General features: G+C 39.6%; 2 protein-coding genes across 6 annotated transcripts in view; one reads left to right on the top strand and one right to left on the bottom strand.

The window, feature by feature from the left end:
* Positions 1-10: 10 nt before the first annotated feature.
* On the top strand, positions 11-11,007 carry NDUFAF7 (NADH:ubiquinone oxidoreductase complex assembly factor 7; the record flags this gene model as incomplete). 2 transcript variants are annotated; one of them, XM_083496898.1, is made up of 10 exons in its annotated part: positions 11-293; positions 1,471-1,634; positions 2,917-2,997; positions 5,155-5,265; positions 6,375-6,582; positions 7,004-7,062; positions 8,382-8,495; positions 9,148-9,291; positions 9,674-9,847; positions 10,136-11,007. In XM_083496898.1, 10 exons carry the CDS (start codon positions 11-13, stop codon positions 10,349-10,351), a joined length of 1,554 nt encoding a protein of 517 aa, XP_083353024.1. In that variant the 3' UTR covers positions 10,352-11,007. The 2 variants fall into 2 exon arrangements, with proteins under 2 accessions (XP_083353024.1, XP_083353025.1); XM_083496899.1 differs by having other exon boundaries at positions 205-391.
* Positions 10,543-21,532, bottom strand: part of PRKD3 (protein kinase D3) — a 51,265-nt gene continuing 40,275 nt past the window's right edge. The window contains exons 14-20 of one of the 4 annotated variants that reach the window (XR_014524488.1): positions 21,263-21,369; positions 20,704-20,865; positions 19,257-19,355; positions 18,570-18,837; positions 16,911-16,996; positions 15,207-15,881; positions 10,543-15,090 (exon numbers count right to left, since the gene is read on the bottom strand). Coding sequence is in view for 3 of the 4 variants with exons in the window: in XM_083496822.1 (XP_083352948.1) it covers positions 15,708-15,881; positions 16,911-16,996; positions 18,570-18,837; positions 19,257-19,355; positions 20,704-20,865; positions 21,263-21,369 (896 nt within the window). In the remaining variant the exon portion in view is untranslated. Of the gene's footprint in view, positions 15,882-16,910; positions 16,997-18,569; positions 18,838-19,256; positions 19,356-20,703; positions 20,866-21,262; positions 21,370-21,532 lie in introns of all 4 variants that reach the window. The other 3 variants (XM_083496824.1, XM_083496823.1, XM_083496822.1) reach the window with 3 other exon arrangements.

The following is a 21,532-nucleotide window of genomic DNA, read 5'->3' as shown; positions in this document are numbered from 1 at the left end:
ATAACGTACTATGAACGGCAGAGATTTAGGAAACAAACGGGAAAGGGGCAGAAAGAGGGACGCACTGCTTGTCTATCTATATTGTAATAATAAGCATCTTAGCACAGGCACGGGCCCTAAGGTGAACTCCTTTGGCGCTTCGCAAAATAATTATTTTATTTGGCTGCCAGGACAAGAGGGTCAGGGAGGTGAAGGAAGGGACGGCGCGAGCATGGCGCTCGTGCAGCCGGGGAGAGCCTTACTCCGGGGGATGCGCCTTGTCGCGCGAAGCGACCGTTTCCTCCGTCTCCATGGTAACGAGAACGATGCGTGGAGCATACCTTAACAGCAAAACCTCACTTGCGTTTACTCTGAAGCAAGTCCTGTTGACTTCAGTGGGACTTACTCCCGAGTAAGTGCGCGGAGCTTGCAACCTAAGAGTGTTCGCAGCCGTTTCCAGTCCCCACAGACCCGCCTCCCTCCACAAAGATGCTCCCCAAAAAACCAGGCAGCTCCCTGTTTTGAGCCCTGGAATCACAGAATTGTAGAGTTTGAAGAGACCCTGGGGGTCATGTTGGAGCAGAAACTATCCAGCTTTGCAGAAACTATCCAGCCGCCCAGTTTAACACCTCAGCTCCCAATTGCAAGTAGAAAGCAGTGGTAATGATCAGAGAAATGCACATCACCCCCCCAAATATTTGCTCGGAGCAACTTCTTCTATATCACCTCCCCCCCTTTCTACAAGAAAGGAGAAAGGGAGTAAGCTCAAAGGGGTGGCTCTGCCCATCACCAGAAAAAGTCAATTAGTGGTAATAGCAAGGATGGAAAAGAACAGGCAGGAATCGGTAAATATGAGCAATCTGATTTCAGTGGAGCTTAAAAGTACTTTGTTTTGGTTGGATCTTACCTAATACGGTTGCCCCATGCCATTTATTTACATGTCTTTGCATTAAGTGACTCGAGTCACCCCTTGTCTGAGTCAGACAGTGTACTGTCCAACTTTTTTCAAAGAGGGCCAGATTTGATGAAGTGAAGGGCCGTGAGGGCCAACCAAAGTTGTTGACCTTTTTTTTTAGGATTGAAGTTGTTGAGGATTAGGCCCCCAAAACGGACTTTGGACATGCCTGGTCTACACTGACAAGCAGCTCTCCAGGGTTTCAGGAAGGGGTCTTTCCCTAGCCTACCTGCTGATGCCAGCAATTGCAGCTGGGACTTTCTGCATCTTGACTGATAATTTTTTGGATCAAGTAATGCATTTAGAATTTAAATACTACTTTCTTATAAAAGCAATGTTCAGTTCCCCATGTTTTCCAGGGATCTTTTAACAAGCTGATGGCCCCACACCTACACCATTTTTTAAAAAAAGTTTCCTCTAACCATCGTTTAGTTGCTTTGTACGCTTCCTCAAACATAGCTCATATTAGCCACTTCTAGAGAGACTATTTATTCAGTGGATCACTTGTAGATGGCTAATCTTATGTTTTTACATAGGTCGTTCCACTACATTAACATGCCAGTGCTTTAGTTCAGAAAGTAAAGCAGAGGAAAACAGTCCAATGACACCAATGCTGAAGCATCTAATGATGAAAATAAAGTCAACTGGTCCCATTACAGTTGCTGAATATATGCGGGAAGTTTTGACTAATCCTGTGAAGGTATGAACAGTACTAAATGTGCATCATTCAAATTTCACTTTGGGATTTGAAGCTCCAGTTTATATTTGTCTATTATTCAGATGAAACTTGTACCAATGATGCTGTACAAAGAGTAAGGGGAGGTCGAGGAGAAGGAATGCCAGCCCTGACCCTGACCCCAATTCAAACCAATGGGAGGGGATTTAATAATAATATTAATAATAATAATAATAATAATAATAATAATAATAATAATAATAATACATTCAGGGGGCAGAACAGTAAGTTGACCCCACACACTTCCCACTTTGGCAGCCCAGCAGGGTTTTGGAAGTGGTGGTTAGTCCGCCACTTTGCATCTTCCACACACCCCACTTAGGACTGCACTGCAAGGAGGTTTTGAAGGGTGAGGAACTGCAGGCCTAGGAGACAAGGTGGTTGTAAGGCTGGAGAGAAGATGAGACCTACACTGCGTACTAAGCTTTTGGTTGTACATTGTTACTACAATAACTAGTATAGTTTCTTTGTGGGTGGGCAGATTTGTTTTACATTCTCATTCAAATGATCTCATTTGTTTATGCCTAACTTTTTAGACATATAAACACAACTTTCATACAAATTGTCATGATAGGAAACACCCATCACATTTTATCCAAGTATGGCTGTTGTCCAAAAATTGCCCCTTAAGATAGTGAGATGGAGCTTACTGGAGAATCAGGATGGCTTTGATATCAGATGGCAGTGCCTCTGCCCTGCCCTTAGAATGCCACATTTTGAGGCCTGCAATAGATCAGTGCCTATGGAGCGATCCTAATGGGGGCCTCTGCATCAAGCATGCACTTCATCTACTAGAGAAGAGGCACACCCACTCCATCCTAACACCCTCTAGCCAGCAAATCTGGGGATAAGGATTGTTCTGTGGCTCATTCATTCCCTTCTGCCTACATCAGTGGCCTCTCCTAGTCTCTGGCCCTCAGTGAGTTTTTTCCTCACTCTTGCTTTCTTTCATCCTTGGCTCTTTCTCTTACCAGCTGTATGCCTCTCCCACCCATCCTTGCCTCAGGCCATGGCTTCTCAACCCCCTGTCCTTCAGCTAGCCTGCATCAAGGCTCTCTGTCTCTTCTACCTCCTTAACCCTCCACCCATATAGTTTCCTAGCTGAGTTTAAGGATGTTTAAGGATGAGGTTTTATATTTTAAGAGGGCTGTTAGTTTCTTTCATTAAACAATTTCAGTGTTGTAGCTAACTAGCAAGTGAACATAATCAAGAGTTGGGAACTGATTGGTTCTTTTTTCTTCTATAGGGATACTATATGCATCGTGACATGCTAGGTGAAAAAGGAGATTTTGTTACTTCACCTGAAATAAGTCAGATCTTTGGGGAGGTACATTTTTTAAAGTACATTTTATCTGATGAGATATGGTAATGTTTTATGGTGCTGCTATTTAAGCCATTATTCTGTCAAGGTTTGCATACTAGTCTTCTTCCATACCGAGCAATGTCACCATTCTGTCTCTGAAGTATCAGAAAGCGATTTCCAAATGTTTGTTCAATTTACAAAAAAGTGCATTTTCTCAGTATTAAGCCTACTACTTCTGTGTGTATCATTTTAAATGAAGCTGTTGCAAAAATGATGACAACAATTTCCTGCAATTCATACTTTGAGAAACTTGCTGCTGGTTATATGATTTACTAATATCTGAGAACAGTGGAAAGTGTTATCACACCTTACTCTCTGGCTTATGCATTTTAACAATTAAGATTATGTTAGTTTTTGTGACTGATATTGTCTAACTTGCAATGAATTTAAGATTTTGCTGTTCTTGAAATGAACTGTTACATGTTTGGAGGGCTATATTACATTTTTTAATGAATTGGCAATTTACTGTTATAATGATGTATTGATGCATATTCCTGCTATTGTATTGATATTCTTGTATTGTGAGCCACTGTGGACACAGCTATGCAGAAAAGCAACAGACAAATAATAAATGAATACATTTGAAAGTTTTCCCAAGATCATAAAGTTAAGCTGGGTTCTTTCCAGTATATACCTATTCATGGTAAATAACAAGGGAGACAATTTCTGCTTAAGGAATCTGATGTCATTGTTAGTGATGTAATAAATCCTACTAAGTTAAGAAAGAGATACTCCCAAGTAAGTATCTTTCATTAGGAATTTAGGCAGCAATTCTATACATAGGAGTAAGCCCCATTGAAGGAGTTGCTTCTGAGTTAACACATATAGACTGCACTGTTAGTTAATTCTTTTGATATACAAGAATCCAAGCCACCTGCCCAGTCTTGATTTGTCTGATTCTGAAAATAATAATAATAATAATAATAATAATAATAGTAATAGTAATAATAATAATAATAATAATAATAATAATAATAATAATAATTTATTTATACCCTGCCCATCTGGCTGAGTTTTCTCAGCCACTCTGGGCGGCTTCCAACAAAATGTTAAAATACAATAGTCTTTCAGATAGTAAAAGCTTCCCTAAACAGGGCTGCCTTCAGATGTCTCCGAAAAGTCTGGTAGTTGTTTTTTTCTTTGACATCTGGTGGGAGGGTGTTCCACAGGGCGGGCGCCACTACCGAGAAGGCCCTCTGCCTGGTTCCCTATAACTTCACTTCTTGCAGTGAGGGAACCGCCAGAAGGCCCTCTGTGTTGGACCTCAGTGTCCGGGCAGAACAATGGGGGTGGAGACGCTCCTTCAGGTATACTGGACTGAGGCCGTTTAGGGCTTTAAAGGTCAGCACCAACACTTTGAATTGTGCTCGGAAATGTACTGGGAGCCAATGTAGGTCTTTCAAGACCGGTGTTATTTGGTCTTGGCAGCTGCTCCCAGTCACCAGTCTAGCTGCCACATTCTGGATTAGTTGTAGTTTCCGGGTCACCTTCAAAGGTAGCCCCACATAGAGCGCATTGCAGTAGTCCAATTGGGAGATAACTAGAGCATGCACCACTCTGGCAAGAGTCTGCGGGCAGATAGGGTCTCAGCCTGCATACCAGATGGAGCTGGTAAACAGCTGCCCTGGACACAGAATTGACTGTGCCTCCATGGACAGCTGTGAGTCCAAAATGACTCCCAGGCTGTACTCCCAGGAAGAGATCTTCTAAGCACTGAACATGAAGATTCAGGAAAACATCAACTGCCATCCAGCATACAGTAAACATATGTATTTCAACGGTGTTTAAGCAATTTTACTGTGTTCAAAACTGCAAAATTGCATAGTACCGTATTTTTTGCTCTATAACACGCACCCAACCATAACACGCACGTAGTCTTTAGAGGAGGAAAATCCGTAGGCATGCCACCCGTAGGCATTCCCTCCATAACACGCACAGACATTTCCCCTTACTTTCTAGGAGGAAAAAAGTGAGTGTTATGGTGCAAAAAATACAGTAAGTACTGTGATTGTAAACTTAAATTTCCATTTTTCCCTGAGATGAAATGCTTATGTGCCACTCAGTTTTCAACTAAAGTGTTCTATAGAATGAAAAATAATTACATCTATTTATTTTCTCTAGTTAATAGGTGTTTGGTTTGTTAGTGAATGGATGGCTGCTGGCAAGCCAAAAAAAATTCAACTGGTGGAATTGGGCCCAGGAAGAGGTAGTCTTACTAATGATATTTTGCGGGTAAGTAAATACAACCTTTTCCTCCATAGTCTGGTGGGTTTGAAACCTGCCTTTTTTGTACATTTCAGGCTGAAATTCTTAAAATTCTTTGTTTCACCTGCTATTCTGCACTAGATAGCAAGCTTTAGGAAACCCTTGTTTGTTTCAAACCTTTCTGTCTAGTGCAGAATAGCTGGTGACTCATAAATAAATCTTGGTTTTGAGGCCTTGAACAAGTGTCACGGCCTAGAGCTCTTCCCTTACCCCAGTCCTCCTCCTGTTATGTATCGTCATTAATATGAGTGCATAACTATCATCACCATCATACTAGTCTGAATGAAGCCAAATATTTTTGTTACATCCAGACTTGACCTAGTTGTTTTCCTAGTTTGTTAACCAACATTAAACCAGAGTTCCCCAGTTCTAGTGTAATGGCAAACTATGGCTGAATACAAATCAGAATTGTTACTCTAAAGCCAGTGCATGACAGGAAGAAGAATGAAGCAAAGAATACTTGATCCCAATGTTCTTTCATGACTTCATAAAGTTTGGTTTATCAGGCCTCTAAACAAGCCTTTGTGAGGCACAACAGAGTTATGGTTTTTAGAAATTCTGCCTGTATCTCATTGATTTTCATCCGTTCTTTGGTCCCTAGTACCTACCAGTTTCTGCCTTATTGGCCAGCAAAACGAATTTATATCCCTGCCTTTCTGGCTTAACATCAGGAATTTCATTGTGATGCCAAGGTAGCTGACGTGCCACTTAACCCTAAGTGCTTGAGAAAAACCACTATCATTTCGAGAAATAAAGGGAGGAATCCAATGTTGCACAAGTAGAGTTTTGCTTGCGTAACAGGACTCTCCTCTTCTCAGCAGTCCCTCCCGTGCCCCCTTCCAAATCTTGTCAGGTGTCTCCCCCAGTTCTCCGGAGTGGATTTTGAGTGTGGGAGGGGAAAGAAGAATGCAAATCCACATTGCATGAGTGGAAATTGATCCTGCTCACATACAGGCAACATTGGATACAACCTAATAACTATAAAACTGTTGTAGAAGTCTTTTAAGCACAGCCTTGAAGAATTTTATAAAATCACTACCTGTACTTTGTCTCTAACTAAACTTCTTCATTTACAGGTTTTTAATCAGCTGAGTTCTGTACTTAGTAAATGTGATATTTCTGTTCATTTGGTGGAAATCAGTCCAAAATTAAGTGAGATTCAAGCATCAGTACTCACAGATGGAAAGACAGAATTAACAGAGAGTCCCACTACCTACATGGAAGGGATTACTAAGACCAGGCTGCCAATTTTCTGGTACCAAGACCTGAATGATGTGCCAGAAGGTAAGGTTTGATGCTTTTGTGTGTGTGTGTGTGTGTGTGTGTGTGTGTGTGTGCGCGCGCGCGCGCGCGTGCGTGTGCTTTTATTGAACTGTCATTAGTTCTCTTTTTAAAGCTTTGCAGTGGTGGGGTGTCCAGAAGTTATATAACTGTAGATCTGCTTCTCCTTGGCATGTTTTAATGTGAGCTTGGATAGTTTGATTGCAAAATGTTTATAGTAAATCTGTTTTTGAAGATTTCAGTTTTTGTGGTGGTAAAACAATTTTCTAATGGTTCTTCATATTGTGCTTGAAATCTCAGTTTTGCATCTAGTGCAACAGATACCTCATACAGCAGTTCCAAGTGAAGACTTTGGATGCTATTTAAGTGAAAAATGTTAGTTTCAGATGTTGTAATTTGATTGACACTTTGTTTTTTCCTTTAGGCTTCAGTTTTTATTTAGCACATGAATTTTTTGACGCTCTTCCTATACACAAATTTCAGGTATGATAGCTCTTTATTGCTTGACTTGACTTTAAAAGTATTTACTATTTAGAAAGAGAACAAAACTACAATCCAGTGGAGGCAGAGAGCAAGTATGTCTGTGTCATGGAACTGACATGCTTTAATAAGTACATGGAATGACAGAAATGAATTTAACTTAACAACAACTTATTTTGTACAATGAAGTGTATATATTATACAAAATAAGTCAAATCATTAAGTTAAATTCATCCTGGTTATTTCAAAATTCCCAGCATTTTTTATATAGCAAAAGTTTTATATTTAGATACAGTGCATGTATTCTAATTTTGGAAACCGAGATCGTAGGGAATAGTCATCAAGTACTTGCACTGTACGCAGACATGTCAGCAGTCTTGTAATAATACAAGATTCTGCTTTTAACTACATCTATTGATTTAAATAGGCAATGGCAGGATTTGTGTTTTTCTTATTCTACTAGTTGCACACTTGTTTATCTATTCTACAAGGCTGGTATACAAATCATATAAATTTGTATGTTGTTGTTTTTTTTACAAATTTAATAAATAATAATATTACTGGCCAGTATCAGTAGTGTATTGAAGGAGAAATGTAGGGGAGCACTGTTCCAGGACTTTTTTCAGAACAGAAGACATGACATCTACTAGAATGGCAAAGTTACTGATGGACTTTCTTTGCTGGCAGGTGAATGTGGTGGTAAGGCCACTTCCAGTTTTCCTGGTGTTTCTAAAAAATTAGCATAGAAGTCAGAGAATGAGGAAAACAGTCAAGCTGAGGCTGGAGATTGCTTCCTCTCTTTTTCATGAACTTCCTGCTTCCAGCTTAAATGCATTCCTAATTAAAAGCTAACACTTGCATTTCAGCTGGCTCACAATATTTTGTTAACGCCCAGTGTGTTTTACAATCTATCCTATCAGAAGCAAGTACCACTGAGTTTTGATAAGAGCTTATAGGAAACTATGCACAGGATTACTGCCATGCTCATTCTAATAAATTGGATATTAAACAGTACACAGCTGCTTTCAGATGTGCAGGTGTGTGTAATAATGGATCAACACAGTTGACTGGGTTTTTTGTTTCTACTGGTTAGAATACTAAGGAATACAGCAGGAACTTTTCCACAAAGGTACAAATTAGTGAAGCAAAATCTGTTCATGTTTGCTTTTAAAGAACTTCACTGAGAGGTAAAAGTATAATAAATGATTAATCGGCTTTTTTTTGTCAAGAGCATATCCTTGAATAAACTTACATGAAATGGTAAACAGTGTAGCTGACAGTGTTCAATAAAATCCGTATCCAACTTATTTTTAAATTAACAGAAAACAGAAAAGGGGTGGCGTGAGTTGTTGGTTGACATTGATCCAGACACTCCTGACAAGCTGCGATTTGTCCTTGCGCCATCTGCTACTCCTGCTGCAAAAGCCTTCATACATGTAAGCTCGCTTATATAATCCTCTCCATCCAGCTAATACTGCCATTGTGTTACATATTTTGAGCTGCTCACTGTTTTCAAAATGTACTTACTGCAGTTATTATCATTGTTTCAAACATACTTATCTGGTGATTTTTATTGAGAACATCTTAGTATGCATTTGTTATGTGCAATAAAATTGTAAGGAAAGGCTACTTGCCATGTGAAACCAGACCAGTAAGGGTGATACACCTGTATTTCGTTTTAGGAAAAAAGATGGACAAGCAGAATATTAAGCTATAGATTCCTAAGGAAAACTTTATAGAACCTTGTTTAGCAGCTTACCTGGTATTTATCAAAATAACCAGTAAGATCATTACTAAAATGCAACAAATGTTGCATCTAGTTATTCCGAGAAGGGGTTTTATTTCATAACAAATGTAGGATCCAGATAGACATGTGACAAACCCCGTCTTGCAGATTTCCTGCTATCGTTTCCCTGCAGGGAATCCTGAGAATTACAGGTTTGATGGATGATTCATGTCCTCCCATAAAACTCGCAACCCAAAATTCTCTTGAGGGAAGCTGCAGGAAAGTGTCAGGACTTATAGCTGTAGGCATGTGTGCATATACTGCTACATAACTGTTTGTTCAAACCCTGAATTCTCATTTAGGACAAAGAATCCAGAGATCATGTGGAAGTGTGTCCTGACGCTGGTATCATCATCCAGAAGCTGGCCCATAATATTGAAAAGAATGGGGGCAATGCACTGATTGTAGATTATGGCCACAATGGCACCAAAACAGATACATTCAGGGTAGGTTGATTTATACAGGTTCCTACAGAACAGTTTGCATGAACAGTCTGTTTTTTTCCAAAGCTAAAATTTCTTCTCTACTTTCTGGGGCAGTTACTAAAGTACCTTTGCGATAAAAGGTAGAGTAGAAGTGCACCATTTTGTGGCATTTATCTGTTGCCAATAATGTTATAGCCAGCAATAAGTGGTGAGGTTTTGGAAAGGGAGGCATTTGTAGCTTAAGACAGCATACAATTCTTCAAAAATCATAATTCTTAACTTTAAAAATTCCCTTTTTATAATTGGAGGTCGTTTTTCCTCTGTGCTCTATTTTTGTCTGCAACCTTAAAAGCTGCAGGGTCTAAGTGAACCATTCCCCCCCCCCATTTCTATTATTTTTCAGGGATTCCGTGGACATGAACTTCACAATGTCTTAATATCTCCAGGAACAGCGGACCTCACAGCAGATGTTGACTTCAGTTATCTGCGAAAAATAGCACAGGAAAGAGTAACAACCTTGGGTCCCATAAAACAACATGATTTTTTGAAAAATATGGGCATTGATATCCGACTACAGGTAGGGGCCACTTTCTGGCTAGTTTATAAAAACTAGTCTTACTTAACTGAATACACTTAGATTATCTGTAGCTGATTTAAGTCTCATTGTAATGGGAGACAGAACCTGTATTATTTATTTTGAAGGGTGGGATATAAATTTATCAAATGAACAAGTTAAAATTCAGAATATACAAATTTGGAAGGGCAGAAGATTGATGTAATTCTAGGATGGAAAGTAGCCAAGTTACAGGTAGCACAACTGGACAATTCTGCAGGGGGGATTAAAATAATTCATTTTCCCATTTAGGTACTATTGAAAAGTGTCAATGATGCAGCCATTCAGACTCAGCTGCTTCGAAGTTATGAAATGCTAATGGACCTGGATAAAATGGGAGGACGTTTCCACTTTTTTGCCATGTTACCTCACTCCAGATTTACAGCTTCAGATCAGCAAAAGAAGTCAAAAGACTCAACATCACATTCAGCATTTGTTGCTGGCTTTGGTGAACTCTCATGGAAGTGAACCCCAAATGTCAATGCTTTAAGAAAACGATGCAGGCTTCCCATTGCGAATCATGGAAATAGGGGTATGTAGATAGGTCTTATAACAATCACGTTGCCTTTCTGTAACAATGCCTGCACACAGGGATTTTGATACAGTTACCAAAGTTAGAGGAAGTACAGAGGATACAGTAGCGGGGAAAAGACGCATGATAGGGAAATAAAATTTATTTTCAAGCTTAGAGGATATTTACAAACAATGGGACATATAAAAATATAAAAAGTACTTGACAGTGTCTTTTTGAGGCTACAAGTTTTACATGAATATCTTCTAGCATCAATACAGAACTATTTCTTCAATGAATGCAACTTAACTGAAAAACAAAGATTAATGATAATGCAACACTGGGTACAAATTCATCTGGAGCAACAGATTTAATGCCAACCTTCAGTGACTTAAAGCTTTGATTTAATAATATTTGTAGGCATTCATAGGAAAGTAAGAGTGCAAGCTATGCAGTTTATTTATGGTTTGTGAAATGTGTGTAACAGCTGTTATAGTGTAGAAACATTCCAGTTATTTCTCATCTTTAACTACAACAGGGCTTTTATTCCTACCCTACTGGTCCAAAATTTTGCTATCCTGAAACCTGAAATTAAATCAAGAGGCATACCTGACACACTACATGTTTGACTTGCTTTGCTTCTGTTTAAATATGGCTCTCTGATGCTACAACCGATCTTAAGGCTGCAATTCTATATACACCTACCTGGAAGCAAACCCCACTGAACTCAAGGGGACTTATTTCTGAGTAGACATCTATAGGATAACAACTGAGTCAATCCGAAATAATATTGATCCTATTCTGTTGTTGCATAAGTTTACAAAGAAACAATAAGACAAAACAGTGAAACAACTATGAACACTTCCAATAGATTAATAGTTATGCCACAACAAAATGTGCTTTGCTAGAACAGCTACTTTCAGTGTTCAATACCATGCTATAAATACAGAATAGTTCCAGCTGTATATTCAAAAAATTGAATAGTAGCTTCCAATAATTTTACAACATGATTGGATCATTTATGATAGGGGCTTCCAATCATTTCACTTATCCATGACATTTTGACTGCCTTTGAGACTTAGTCATTCTCATCTCTGCTGTGGATTCTCCCCACTGAGAGCACTGCTTCCCACGTCTACAGTAGAAAAGGTTAAGAAACTGATGACAATAAAATTACAATGACCTTTTCTATAGGTGAGAAACATTTTCTAGAATATTTTCTAGATTTACTTTGAATACATTTGTAGCTTAACTACAAGGTTAATCTGCTATAAGTTCCTGGCTCATTATTTTGGACTCTGTGGTTTGGAGAAGGCTTCATCCACATTAAACTTTGTCTCTTGCATTTCCAAACAGCTGCATTATTGCAGAGGGTCTCCCCCACTTGTAGAATTTTATTCACTGGAACAATTTCCAATTCAAGATTGTAGAAATGCATGTTCTTTGAATCCACGTGTTACTTGCAACCCACTGACCCAATTTACATGTTACTGCTTTGGCAAAGTTCCTGCCATCAAACAGATTCTTGGTTGTCTACACACTTTGATAATAAAAGCATCAGTCATGTAGGTAACTCTACCTACATAATCAGTACTTTTATACATTAATTACCATGTCACATTGGAGTTTGTAATGGGATAACAAAATAAGATACAAAAAGTTTCAGTCCAAGTATTCTGAATACAGAGCAAAGACATGAAGAACTGCAGGTGCATAGCTGACTCTCAAAATCTGTTCAACAAATATGCCTGAAATTAGGCCAGTGATTCATGTGGGTCACCGTAAACATCAGTGAGTTAGTGAAACATTATGCACAATGCAGAAACATCCATTCTGCACAATGCAGAAACATCCATGCAGCAGTCCATCATAAATCAATCCACATGATCCTAATAAAAATTCTGGTTTGAAGCAGGCTATCAGTGCACTACAAACCCCTTTTAGAAATGGTGGTGAACACATGGTCCTCCATACATTATTAGACTCCTACTCCCATTATCCTTGCCCATTGGACGTGGTGGCTGGGGCTAATGAAAGTTCAAATCTAAGGATCTAAGTGAACTTATAAATGCATGTTCTCTATTCGGTGACAACAACATCCAGTGATGAGTTGCACATGCAAAATAGTCTTCATAAATCAAAATGCCTCAAGCAGAATTTTCACATCACATTACCTCAGTATTTTTTAGCTGAGGCCGCTCACATTCAGCTGAACATAAATCAAGGGAGACACACAAATGGAAGAATAAACACCCATATTTCATATATCCTGCCGTTCCAACTCATATGCCTCATAAGACTATGAATCTGTAACCCCAATGACACACAGTCTTTGTTCTGCTTCACTCCTGCTAGACTGAAATAAGGAGTTTGTGAATTGCACCATTCATCTAAAATTTGCACATTAGAGAAATGCTACCATTGAAATTGAGTTTGTCTGGCAACTGAAACAAAGCAACAAAACACTACAAGCAACAATATTTGTTTCAAATTAAATAATTATACAAGGTTCTTCTAAAGCTTGCTCCATCATAGTGTACTCCATTATTCAACACATTTTCCTCTACTTGTGGCATCTAATTGGAGATTGTATAGCATAGAAAATTCCACTATACTGAATGCTCACAGAGTATCCAGAACACACTAATAAATTTAAGGTCAAGAGGAAGAGATGGAGAGGTGGCCAAATCCTTTTGCTGTTAGAGGATTTGGAAAATAAACTGGCCTATGAACAGCTGTTAAAGGTCATGATCAAATGAAGCTATATCCTAGAGATGGGGCCACACACTGTTGGAACTTACTTTGAAGTTTTTTGCTGCAACAGCTACAGCAGCATGCCTTGGCCGGAGCAAGTGTTGCCATGAAAATTTCACAGAATGCTTCAACTGCACATCTGGTTCTTGCTGACATTTATATACAGCTTATTTCAATTGTAGACCACATTTCCCTGAAAATGTTAACTTCATAACTAGATCCAGGTTAGTTCATTTGTTTGCCAGTCATCTAAATAGAACAGTTGGTTGAGATGAAATAAAAAATTAAGCAAGGTTTTTATTTTAATTTACTTTAGTGACATTTGCACTGGTTGTCCAGTAGCCTTTAATGTTCTCAGACTGCGTTAGGTTATCTTCATATAGCCTTGTTCTTGAACTGCTGCTTCCATCATTTCTCCGGATCAAAAAATTTGGTTTAACTTAAGGGAATGTATGCACTGGACCTTCCTTATTGTGATAAGATTTTTGAGATTCTTCTTCTGTTTTCCTCTCTTGCTCTTTACATAGTTGTAATTCACAGACATGCACAGGAATAACTTATTCCTGTAATGTCACAGAATGCAGGGCAAGTGAAAGGAGGGCATGAAATGCTGGGAGAAAGCAAAGTGAAAAGAAGTCAGCTGATGACAGTTGAAGAAGAAAAGATGCTGAAGACCGACCTGAGGAAGGAGATGGACAGGAAATCAGAAAGAAGAAAAGCAGATGCAAAACAGAACTGACAGGCTGCTATTCAGACAGCAATAATTAACACTATGATGGAACAAACAGTGGCCAGGAAGTGAATTCATATAATTGTGTTAACTATTTTATCTACAAAGTACCACCCATTCATACGCATTAAATCTAGGAGTGCTTGCCAAATTGATTCTCATCTGTAATTGAGAACTGTATGGATTAAATGTAAGTGTTTTGTAAGCAGACCTGCTAGCAGGAAGGGAAAGGAAGAAAAGGGTGACAGGTTTTAGCCCTTCTCCAAGCCACTTCCCATCCTTTTCCTATCAGTAGATCTTTTAAGAAGAAGCCAACTGCATCAAGCGGAGTGCCTTGCAAGTAAATTTGTGTGGGACAGGAAGGAGGGAGGGAGGCAAACTCTCTTTCCACCCTTAATCTCTGAGTGATAAACCCAGCAAGTGGGAGGCAAAAGGCCACAACCCCCTGATCACCAGCAGCTAAGAGTGATTTTGCTAGACTACAGGGTTTAATGAAAGCAGAAGAAAAGCAAAGAGCAGAAAGCAAAGGGCAACGTGGAAACATAAATGACCACATCTTCTTCCATGACACCAGAGATCCTAAGGATATATTACACTGTGGATTCTAGTTACTAGAATTAATTGGAAATGAAGTAAAATTTTATTCCTTTCAAGAAATTAAAAGATTCTTTGGGGCCAAACTGCAGCAGACAAGTCTCTTCCAGATCAAAATGAATGACAGCACAGAAGTATGCGCCCCCCACCACCACCACAAGGCTATTGTGATGCACCTACTACTTTAAACTTCCCACCACAAATCATGTTTCCACAGTGGAAGGCTAAACAACTGAAGATCTTAGTTGTGCACTGGATGCTAATTGGCTGGAGCCAAATATGTGATATGTGAGAGGGAACAATACACACAGGAGGAGCTTCAGTTTATTCTATCTGGTGCAACAATTCCCACTGCAGAAGAAACCAGTTGCTAGCACATGGAACTGTTGTGCTCAAAAAAAACAACGAGTGGAGCACTTTTTTCTTTGCAGCAGTATTCAAATTACATCTCTGGATCCTGGTCTATGGATAAATTAAGGCCGAAAGCCCTCCATAAGCCTCAAGGTCACACTAACATCTGCCACACAATGATAATTCACCATAATGCTTTACTGTTCTCCTAATGTAAGTGTAAAGGCAAAAACACACCTTGTCTGTATTAAGTGGGATTGTAGAGTACTTTTACTGCTCTGCACTTCCATACATCAAGAGGCTGTTCTAGTTAAGCAGAAGGACAACAAATCTGCCTTAAAGTTATTGGCTCCCTTTACTTTTATTGCTTTTCCAACTCATACCTGCTAAATAAATATTCTACAAGTGTTTTGTATGGGGCTTAAAAATCAAGCATTGTTGTAGTTATTTGGTCATGGTATATATTTCAGGTTTCTCTACAGCTTCATAACAGATGTATCTAAATACCAGAAAATAGTATTCTATGGCTTAGTAGGTAGGAACTAGAAAACCATTAAAATTATTTTGTTATTGTGTAAACTACAAAAACCCTGGGAATTTCACATACTACATCAAGTCTCTGTGCACTTCATCGGCCAGTAACATCACTGCGATGTACCAGTAAGGCAATGTTAACACAAATATTTCATGGCTTTTAACCCAGTGCCGGATCACATTCATAGTCATAGTAACTAGAGATGTGGAGCCTTTCCCAAGTCATCTAGTCCATCCAAAAACTGATGGAAGATCCTTCACTGCTTTATAGACTGAAGAGCAAAGAGCAATACTTGCTCCATCAGAGTATCAGTAATGGTTTAAGTTAAGTGCCTTTCCCTGGATAACAATTATGGGTCTTCCTCCATATCATCTGGATTGGGGGCCATAATGAAATGTTTGGGGTATACAAGATTGTGCTCATACGCATGTTCTTCCCAGCGAGCATCATCACTTTCATGGGTAATATAACGCTCTCCGATGCGAGTTTCAAACTCCCGAAGATCAAGCCAAGTTTGATAATCCTAAAAAGAAAAGTTTAGATGAGTTGTTTCTGAACACAATGTTGATCTTAATAGCGCAGTGATTCATTTCTAAAAGCACAGTGTGTTACCCAACAATATTCAGCTCTGATGGTGGGCAAGTTCCTCACTCTCACCACAGAGAGCAACCACATTGCTTCAAACCAATGTAACACGTTGATTTCATGCCAGTTAATCACATTACTTTCTAACCCTTGCAAGACCCCAGTATGCCTATCTTCATGCCTGCCTAACAGCAAAGTAAGCCAAAACATCTTTCACCTTTAATGATACAAGTCCTGCCTGGGTCACAAAGAACAGGCAAGGGTCAAAATAATAGACCTCCACTCTAGTCATGCTCACCATCCTTACACTTAATTAGAGCCAAGCTTAGAGGGAGGTATTTTTTTGCAAAACACACACACACAAAAACAGCTAATTATCAAGACGTGGAAATGGGATGCTCACAGGAGATCCTCTCCAAGTACCTTTCCCTCAAGACAGTTTAAGTTGGGTTTTTACTCTATCTGGATTCCAAAATGAAAAGAGCCCTTATGGTGGGTTCAGGAAAGCTTTTACAGAGGAAAATCAGTGGAAGGGTTTAACAACCATTCTTTCTGTTAGCTGATTCTTCCTTTCACTGTCTCCATCACCAAGTCATATACTTTAGCTCAGCAAAAGTGGGTTTCAGACATCTAGTTACATTCTAAGTCAGTAACTGATGGCTGGGTGTATGATACAACAACCAATGCTATAAAGTAATGAGTGTCAGAAACATCATTCTAAATCCCAAAACATCCATTATTTCAAATAACCTAGTGCATACTGCTAAACCCAGACAAATTAAACAAACTCTCAGCATGCCCAAAAAAGAGAGGAAGGAAAAATAGATAGCTCTACTCAAATTGAATCAAATAAACTTTCCAAGATTTCATTTATATAAGACCTGTCAACTACTTGAGTCAGATTATGATTCATGTAATTGAACTGGGTAACATATAACACAATAAAGCTGGTATGCATTAGCTATACCTGTAACCACGGGTGACTAAGTGATTTGTCAACACTGTAACGTTTTCTCATCTTCACTTGAAGCAAGTTGTTTATTAAATCGATAGCTGGAGGAGCAAGGAAGAGAAAAAAGTATTCAAAATAAGTATTTTGTCTTTCCTGTCACCCACAACAATAATTCTGAAGGAAAAAATAGTAATTAAGAGACAAAGGAAAGTTTGTGGGTTTGTGTAAACAGTACTACACCAACAGTTTGTGTCATGTGGGTGGAATTCATCTGAAGTCAACATAAGACTTCTATTTGTTTTAGAGAATTTGAATTGTACCATAATGCTGAAAGATTACACACATCTAAATTGGGAGTAAGTACTTTTGAGGGACGCGGGTGGCGCTGTGGGTAAAAGCCTCAGCGCCTAGGACTTGCAGATCAGAAGATCGGCGATTCGAATCCCCGCGGCAGGGTGCGCTCCCGTTGCTCGGTCCCAGCTCCTGCCAACCTAGCAGTTCGAAAGCACCCCCGGGTGCAAGTAGATAAATAGGGACCGCTTTATAGCGGGAAGGTAAACGGCGTTTCCGTGTGCTGCGCTGGCTTGCCAGATGCAGCTTGTCACGCTGGCCACGTGACCCGGAAGTGTCTCCGGACAGTGCTGGCCCCCGGCCTCTTGAGTGGGATGGCCGCACAACCCTAGAGTCTGTCAAGACTGGCCCATATGGGCAGGGGTACCTTTACCTTTACCTTTTTACTTTTGAACAGAGCAGCATTTACTTCTGAGTAACATGCATAGGATGCTAAGTTTGGATGCTTTCAGGACAAATTGATACCTACTATTGAAACAGTTTTTCAAAGTGTACGTTTGCTACAAAAGGTATGCAACAGACCTAAATACCTACACACCAATGCTGAAAACTAAACATGACATTAGCAAGCTTTAAGCACAAGTAAAGTTCTTTTTTCTGGGAAATGCCGATTACAGGCATGGGAGGAAGCAAGACAACTTTGGAAAGGGCTGTGTACCAAGAAGTGCATTGCAGAATAACACATTACACCAACTGAAAAACACCAATCTACAGGCATGTTTTCACATAGGGTTCCCAGAGTCCATTATGATAATTGGTGGCTCTTTTCCTTTCTACAGCAGGCATTGGGAAAGCCCTAAATATAATGCCTGACAGGGCCAGGATTTTAACCTTACAACCCTCCAAACCAGGCCCTATAACATGAGGCAGAAGGCTTCCAACATAAAAGTTAAAGCCTTTTATCCATCTGTGCTGGAGACCCATCTGCAGTATAGTGGATAGCGTTCAACCAGGACCTGGAAGACCCAGATTCACATCTGTTTTCCAGCCTTGAATCTCATTGGGTGACCTTGCTATCTGTCAGTCTACAAACCCTACAAGGTTGTTGCAGGGATAAAAAACAGGGTAGAGGCAGGTGCCTATACACTATCTTGAGTTACTTGGAACGAAAGGTGGAATAAAAGTGCAATAAATGAATATTTTCTATTACAGCAAAACGTTTTGCAATAACTCCTGAATAACAGCACTTTGTTTCCTCCTAAATCTCTTATAATTCCCTCGCCCCATTCACACTAAATGCCATGCCTTGTAGTCTAAAATATAGAAACATGGAAAATATTATGAACCAAGATATTATATCCAAAACCTCTAGAGTATATTTACCTTCACTAGATATTTCCTTCCAGGGATTTGGTGGATACATAAATGCTGCATTTTGAATCTGGTCATTTATGTCTTCATCCTCATTAAATGGAAATGTACCACTAAGGCTCACGTAGATGATGACTCCCACTGACCACATATCCAGAGATCTATTGTAGCCCTTACTTCTAAGCACCTCTGGGGCGAGATAAGCTGGAGTTCCCACTACAGACCTCCGGAAAGACTTCTCACCAATAATACGTGCAAAACCAAAATCGCACAGCTTCACCTGTAAAACAAATATCCCTTGATTAAATTACCTTGAACTGAACATCAGTATCAAAAATTCATTAACTGTAATAGCCAACTCTTTAAAACAAAACAGACAGGGGTAGGGAGTTGTGCGCCAACATACAATTTTGCAAGAATTGCTCATTAGAAAAACGACACACTATACCTGAAGTGTCCAACCAGGCCACTTGGTAAATCGTATGGAATGGTTCTAACTTTCGGGCTTAGTAACAAATTCTCTCAGAGACCTACAAACACTGGTGTGCGGAGAATTGTTTTATGAGATGTATTCAAAGTACAAAAGATGGTGCTTTGTTCCCAAATGGCATAAAATACAGAGTTAATGAACATTTTGTCCTATATTTCCTCCTGCAGAATATACAACCATTTAAAAAAAAATACTTCATTCTTTCCCACCTGAGGAAATGGCTCTGCTGATGCTAATAGTACATTTTCAGGTTTTAAATCACAGTGCACTATATTCTTGAAGTGTAAATTCCTCAAAGCAACAAGTATCTGAGAAAATAAAAGGAAAAAAGTATTTTCAAAATCAGAGAGAAAGAGATGCAACATATTATGTGTCCAAGAATTGCCTAAAAGACAGGTGAAATTACCTTCAGTTTAAGGATCACCAGAAGTCCTCCTCAGCCCCTCTTCTGAAAGATGTTAGGGCTAGGGAGGGGGAGAAAAGGCCCACCTTCACATGAGTCTGAGGTTGGAGCCAAAGCTGTCAAATCGTTAGTGGGGAAGGGCCATAGTTCAGTGGCAGATCATCTGCCTTGCATGCAGAAGGTCCCTGGTTCAATCCCCAACATTTCCAGGCATGACTAGGAAAGACTCTGCCTAAAACCCTACAGAGCCACTGCCAATCAATGTCCACAGTACTGAGCTAGATGGACCAATGGTCTTGCTCCTGTATAAGGCAGCTTCTTAGGTTCCCAGTGCAAAGACCATTGCACTAGTGGAGGTCTATTTCTCAATGCTGCCCACAAACCAGTGCTAGCTCACCAGCCCAGCCTGCTGCCCACTCACCCACCACTGAGCCTAGGAGGCAGTGCTTTGCTTGAGAAGCCAAGCGCAACTCCAATCCATGGTGGACTGACAAGTCTCCCACCTCCCTGCCATGGCAAACCATGGAAGCTGAACAGACATTTTCCTGGTCACATTACCCAGAGTGCCTGGTTCTGAAGAGGACCTTTGGTGCCAGGGCTGCTGCTACTTTAGGGTCAACAAATATTTTTTTAAAATAAATAAAAGGGAGCGACTGGGGAAGAGAACATTACTGGTACCACAAAGAAGGGGGCAGGCAGCAGGAGATTCTAAAGGCAGAGGGTTCAGGAGCTGAACCATGCCATGGAGTCGAAAGCAACAGGTTCACTTGTTGTGTAAGAGGCTGCACTACCAGACATGTTGTGAAACTACCTTTAATTTTTCCATCCTCTACAACTTTAGCATACACATACAAGCTATTCATTTTGAAATATTTCCCCCCCCCCAAGTGACATGTTAGCAGAGTAAGTTCAACACTAACTCTCTTTAATGTAGCACTATCTTGAATACAACCCTGAGTCACTGCTTGTTTTGTGCTTGTTTGTGAAAGGTGCTTCTTCGAGAGCAGAAATAAAAAGGAATCTCAGTCTACCAAGATTCCTGCCTGGTACATATGCTAATAAATATTAGGGGATCCAGACCCAGATCCCTACTTAAGGTCACTTTGTATATAATACTTTTCCGAAATGTAATGAAAAAGTAGTTTCCTGTGGTTTGATTTAAATTGTTTTAACAGTCTCATTTTAAATCATTGTAACCTGCCCTGAATGTGTGACAACAGAACTGTACAAGCCATTATTGAGAGCAAACTCACCTGAGTGACCATGAATTTGGTGATTCTTTCTGGAAGCCGGCTTTTCTCACTGGAAAGAATCATCTCCAGCATATCTCCATGAAGTTTTTCCATTACAACAAAAACCCTTTCTGGAGTTTCAAACATACATTCCAGATTTACAATCCCAGGGTGGTGCAAATTCTAGGAAGCATATTTAATATTGTCATGAAAAATGTACCACCATTATGTAATGAAAATCAGAAAATATCTGCCTAGGTCCTGGCTATGCTTTATTGTTTAGAAAGCACTCAAGCAATCCCTAGCAATATTTGTAGAGACAAAACACAAGCTATGGCTCTTTTTACAGTTTTCCTGTACAGCTCAGAAACTACTATAGCAGGAATATTAAAATATACAAAAGCAAGACTACGCAGAGATTGTACCCAGCTATGTCAACAATGATCACACAGAAACGCTGTATGTTCACAACTCTGAAACATGCAGATTCAAGCCTCTGATTGCTCACCTACTCACAGTATTTCACAATAATAAACTTATTCCTATGATGTAACAGAACAGATTCAAATAATCTTTGTACCTGCAAAATGGCCACTTCATTGCGCAGCTGACTTTCCTGTTTTGTGGGGAATCGCATTTTATCAATGACTTTAATTGCCACATCCCTTCCAGTCTTCCTATGTTTTCCTACATAAACACACACAGAGTACACACTTTATTATCTCCAACCTAACAAGGTCAGAAACAAACTTTTTGCGCAGAAGGTAGATATTTGTGATAAATGTATATTTAAATATTACACTGAAAAACAGAGAGGGAAATATATCTGTCATTTACAGATTTTCAGCCA

The sequence above is a fragment of the Podarcis liolepis genome (assembly GCF_965112155.1).
Source record: "Podarcis liolepis genome assembly, chromosome: 3".
Lineage (NCBI taxonomy): Eukaryota > Metazoa > Chordata > Lepidosauria > Squamata > Lacertidae > Podarcis > Podarcis liolepis.
Note: the sequence above shows the minus strand (reverse complement) of the source record. Positions and strands in the feature narration are given on the sequence as shown.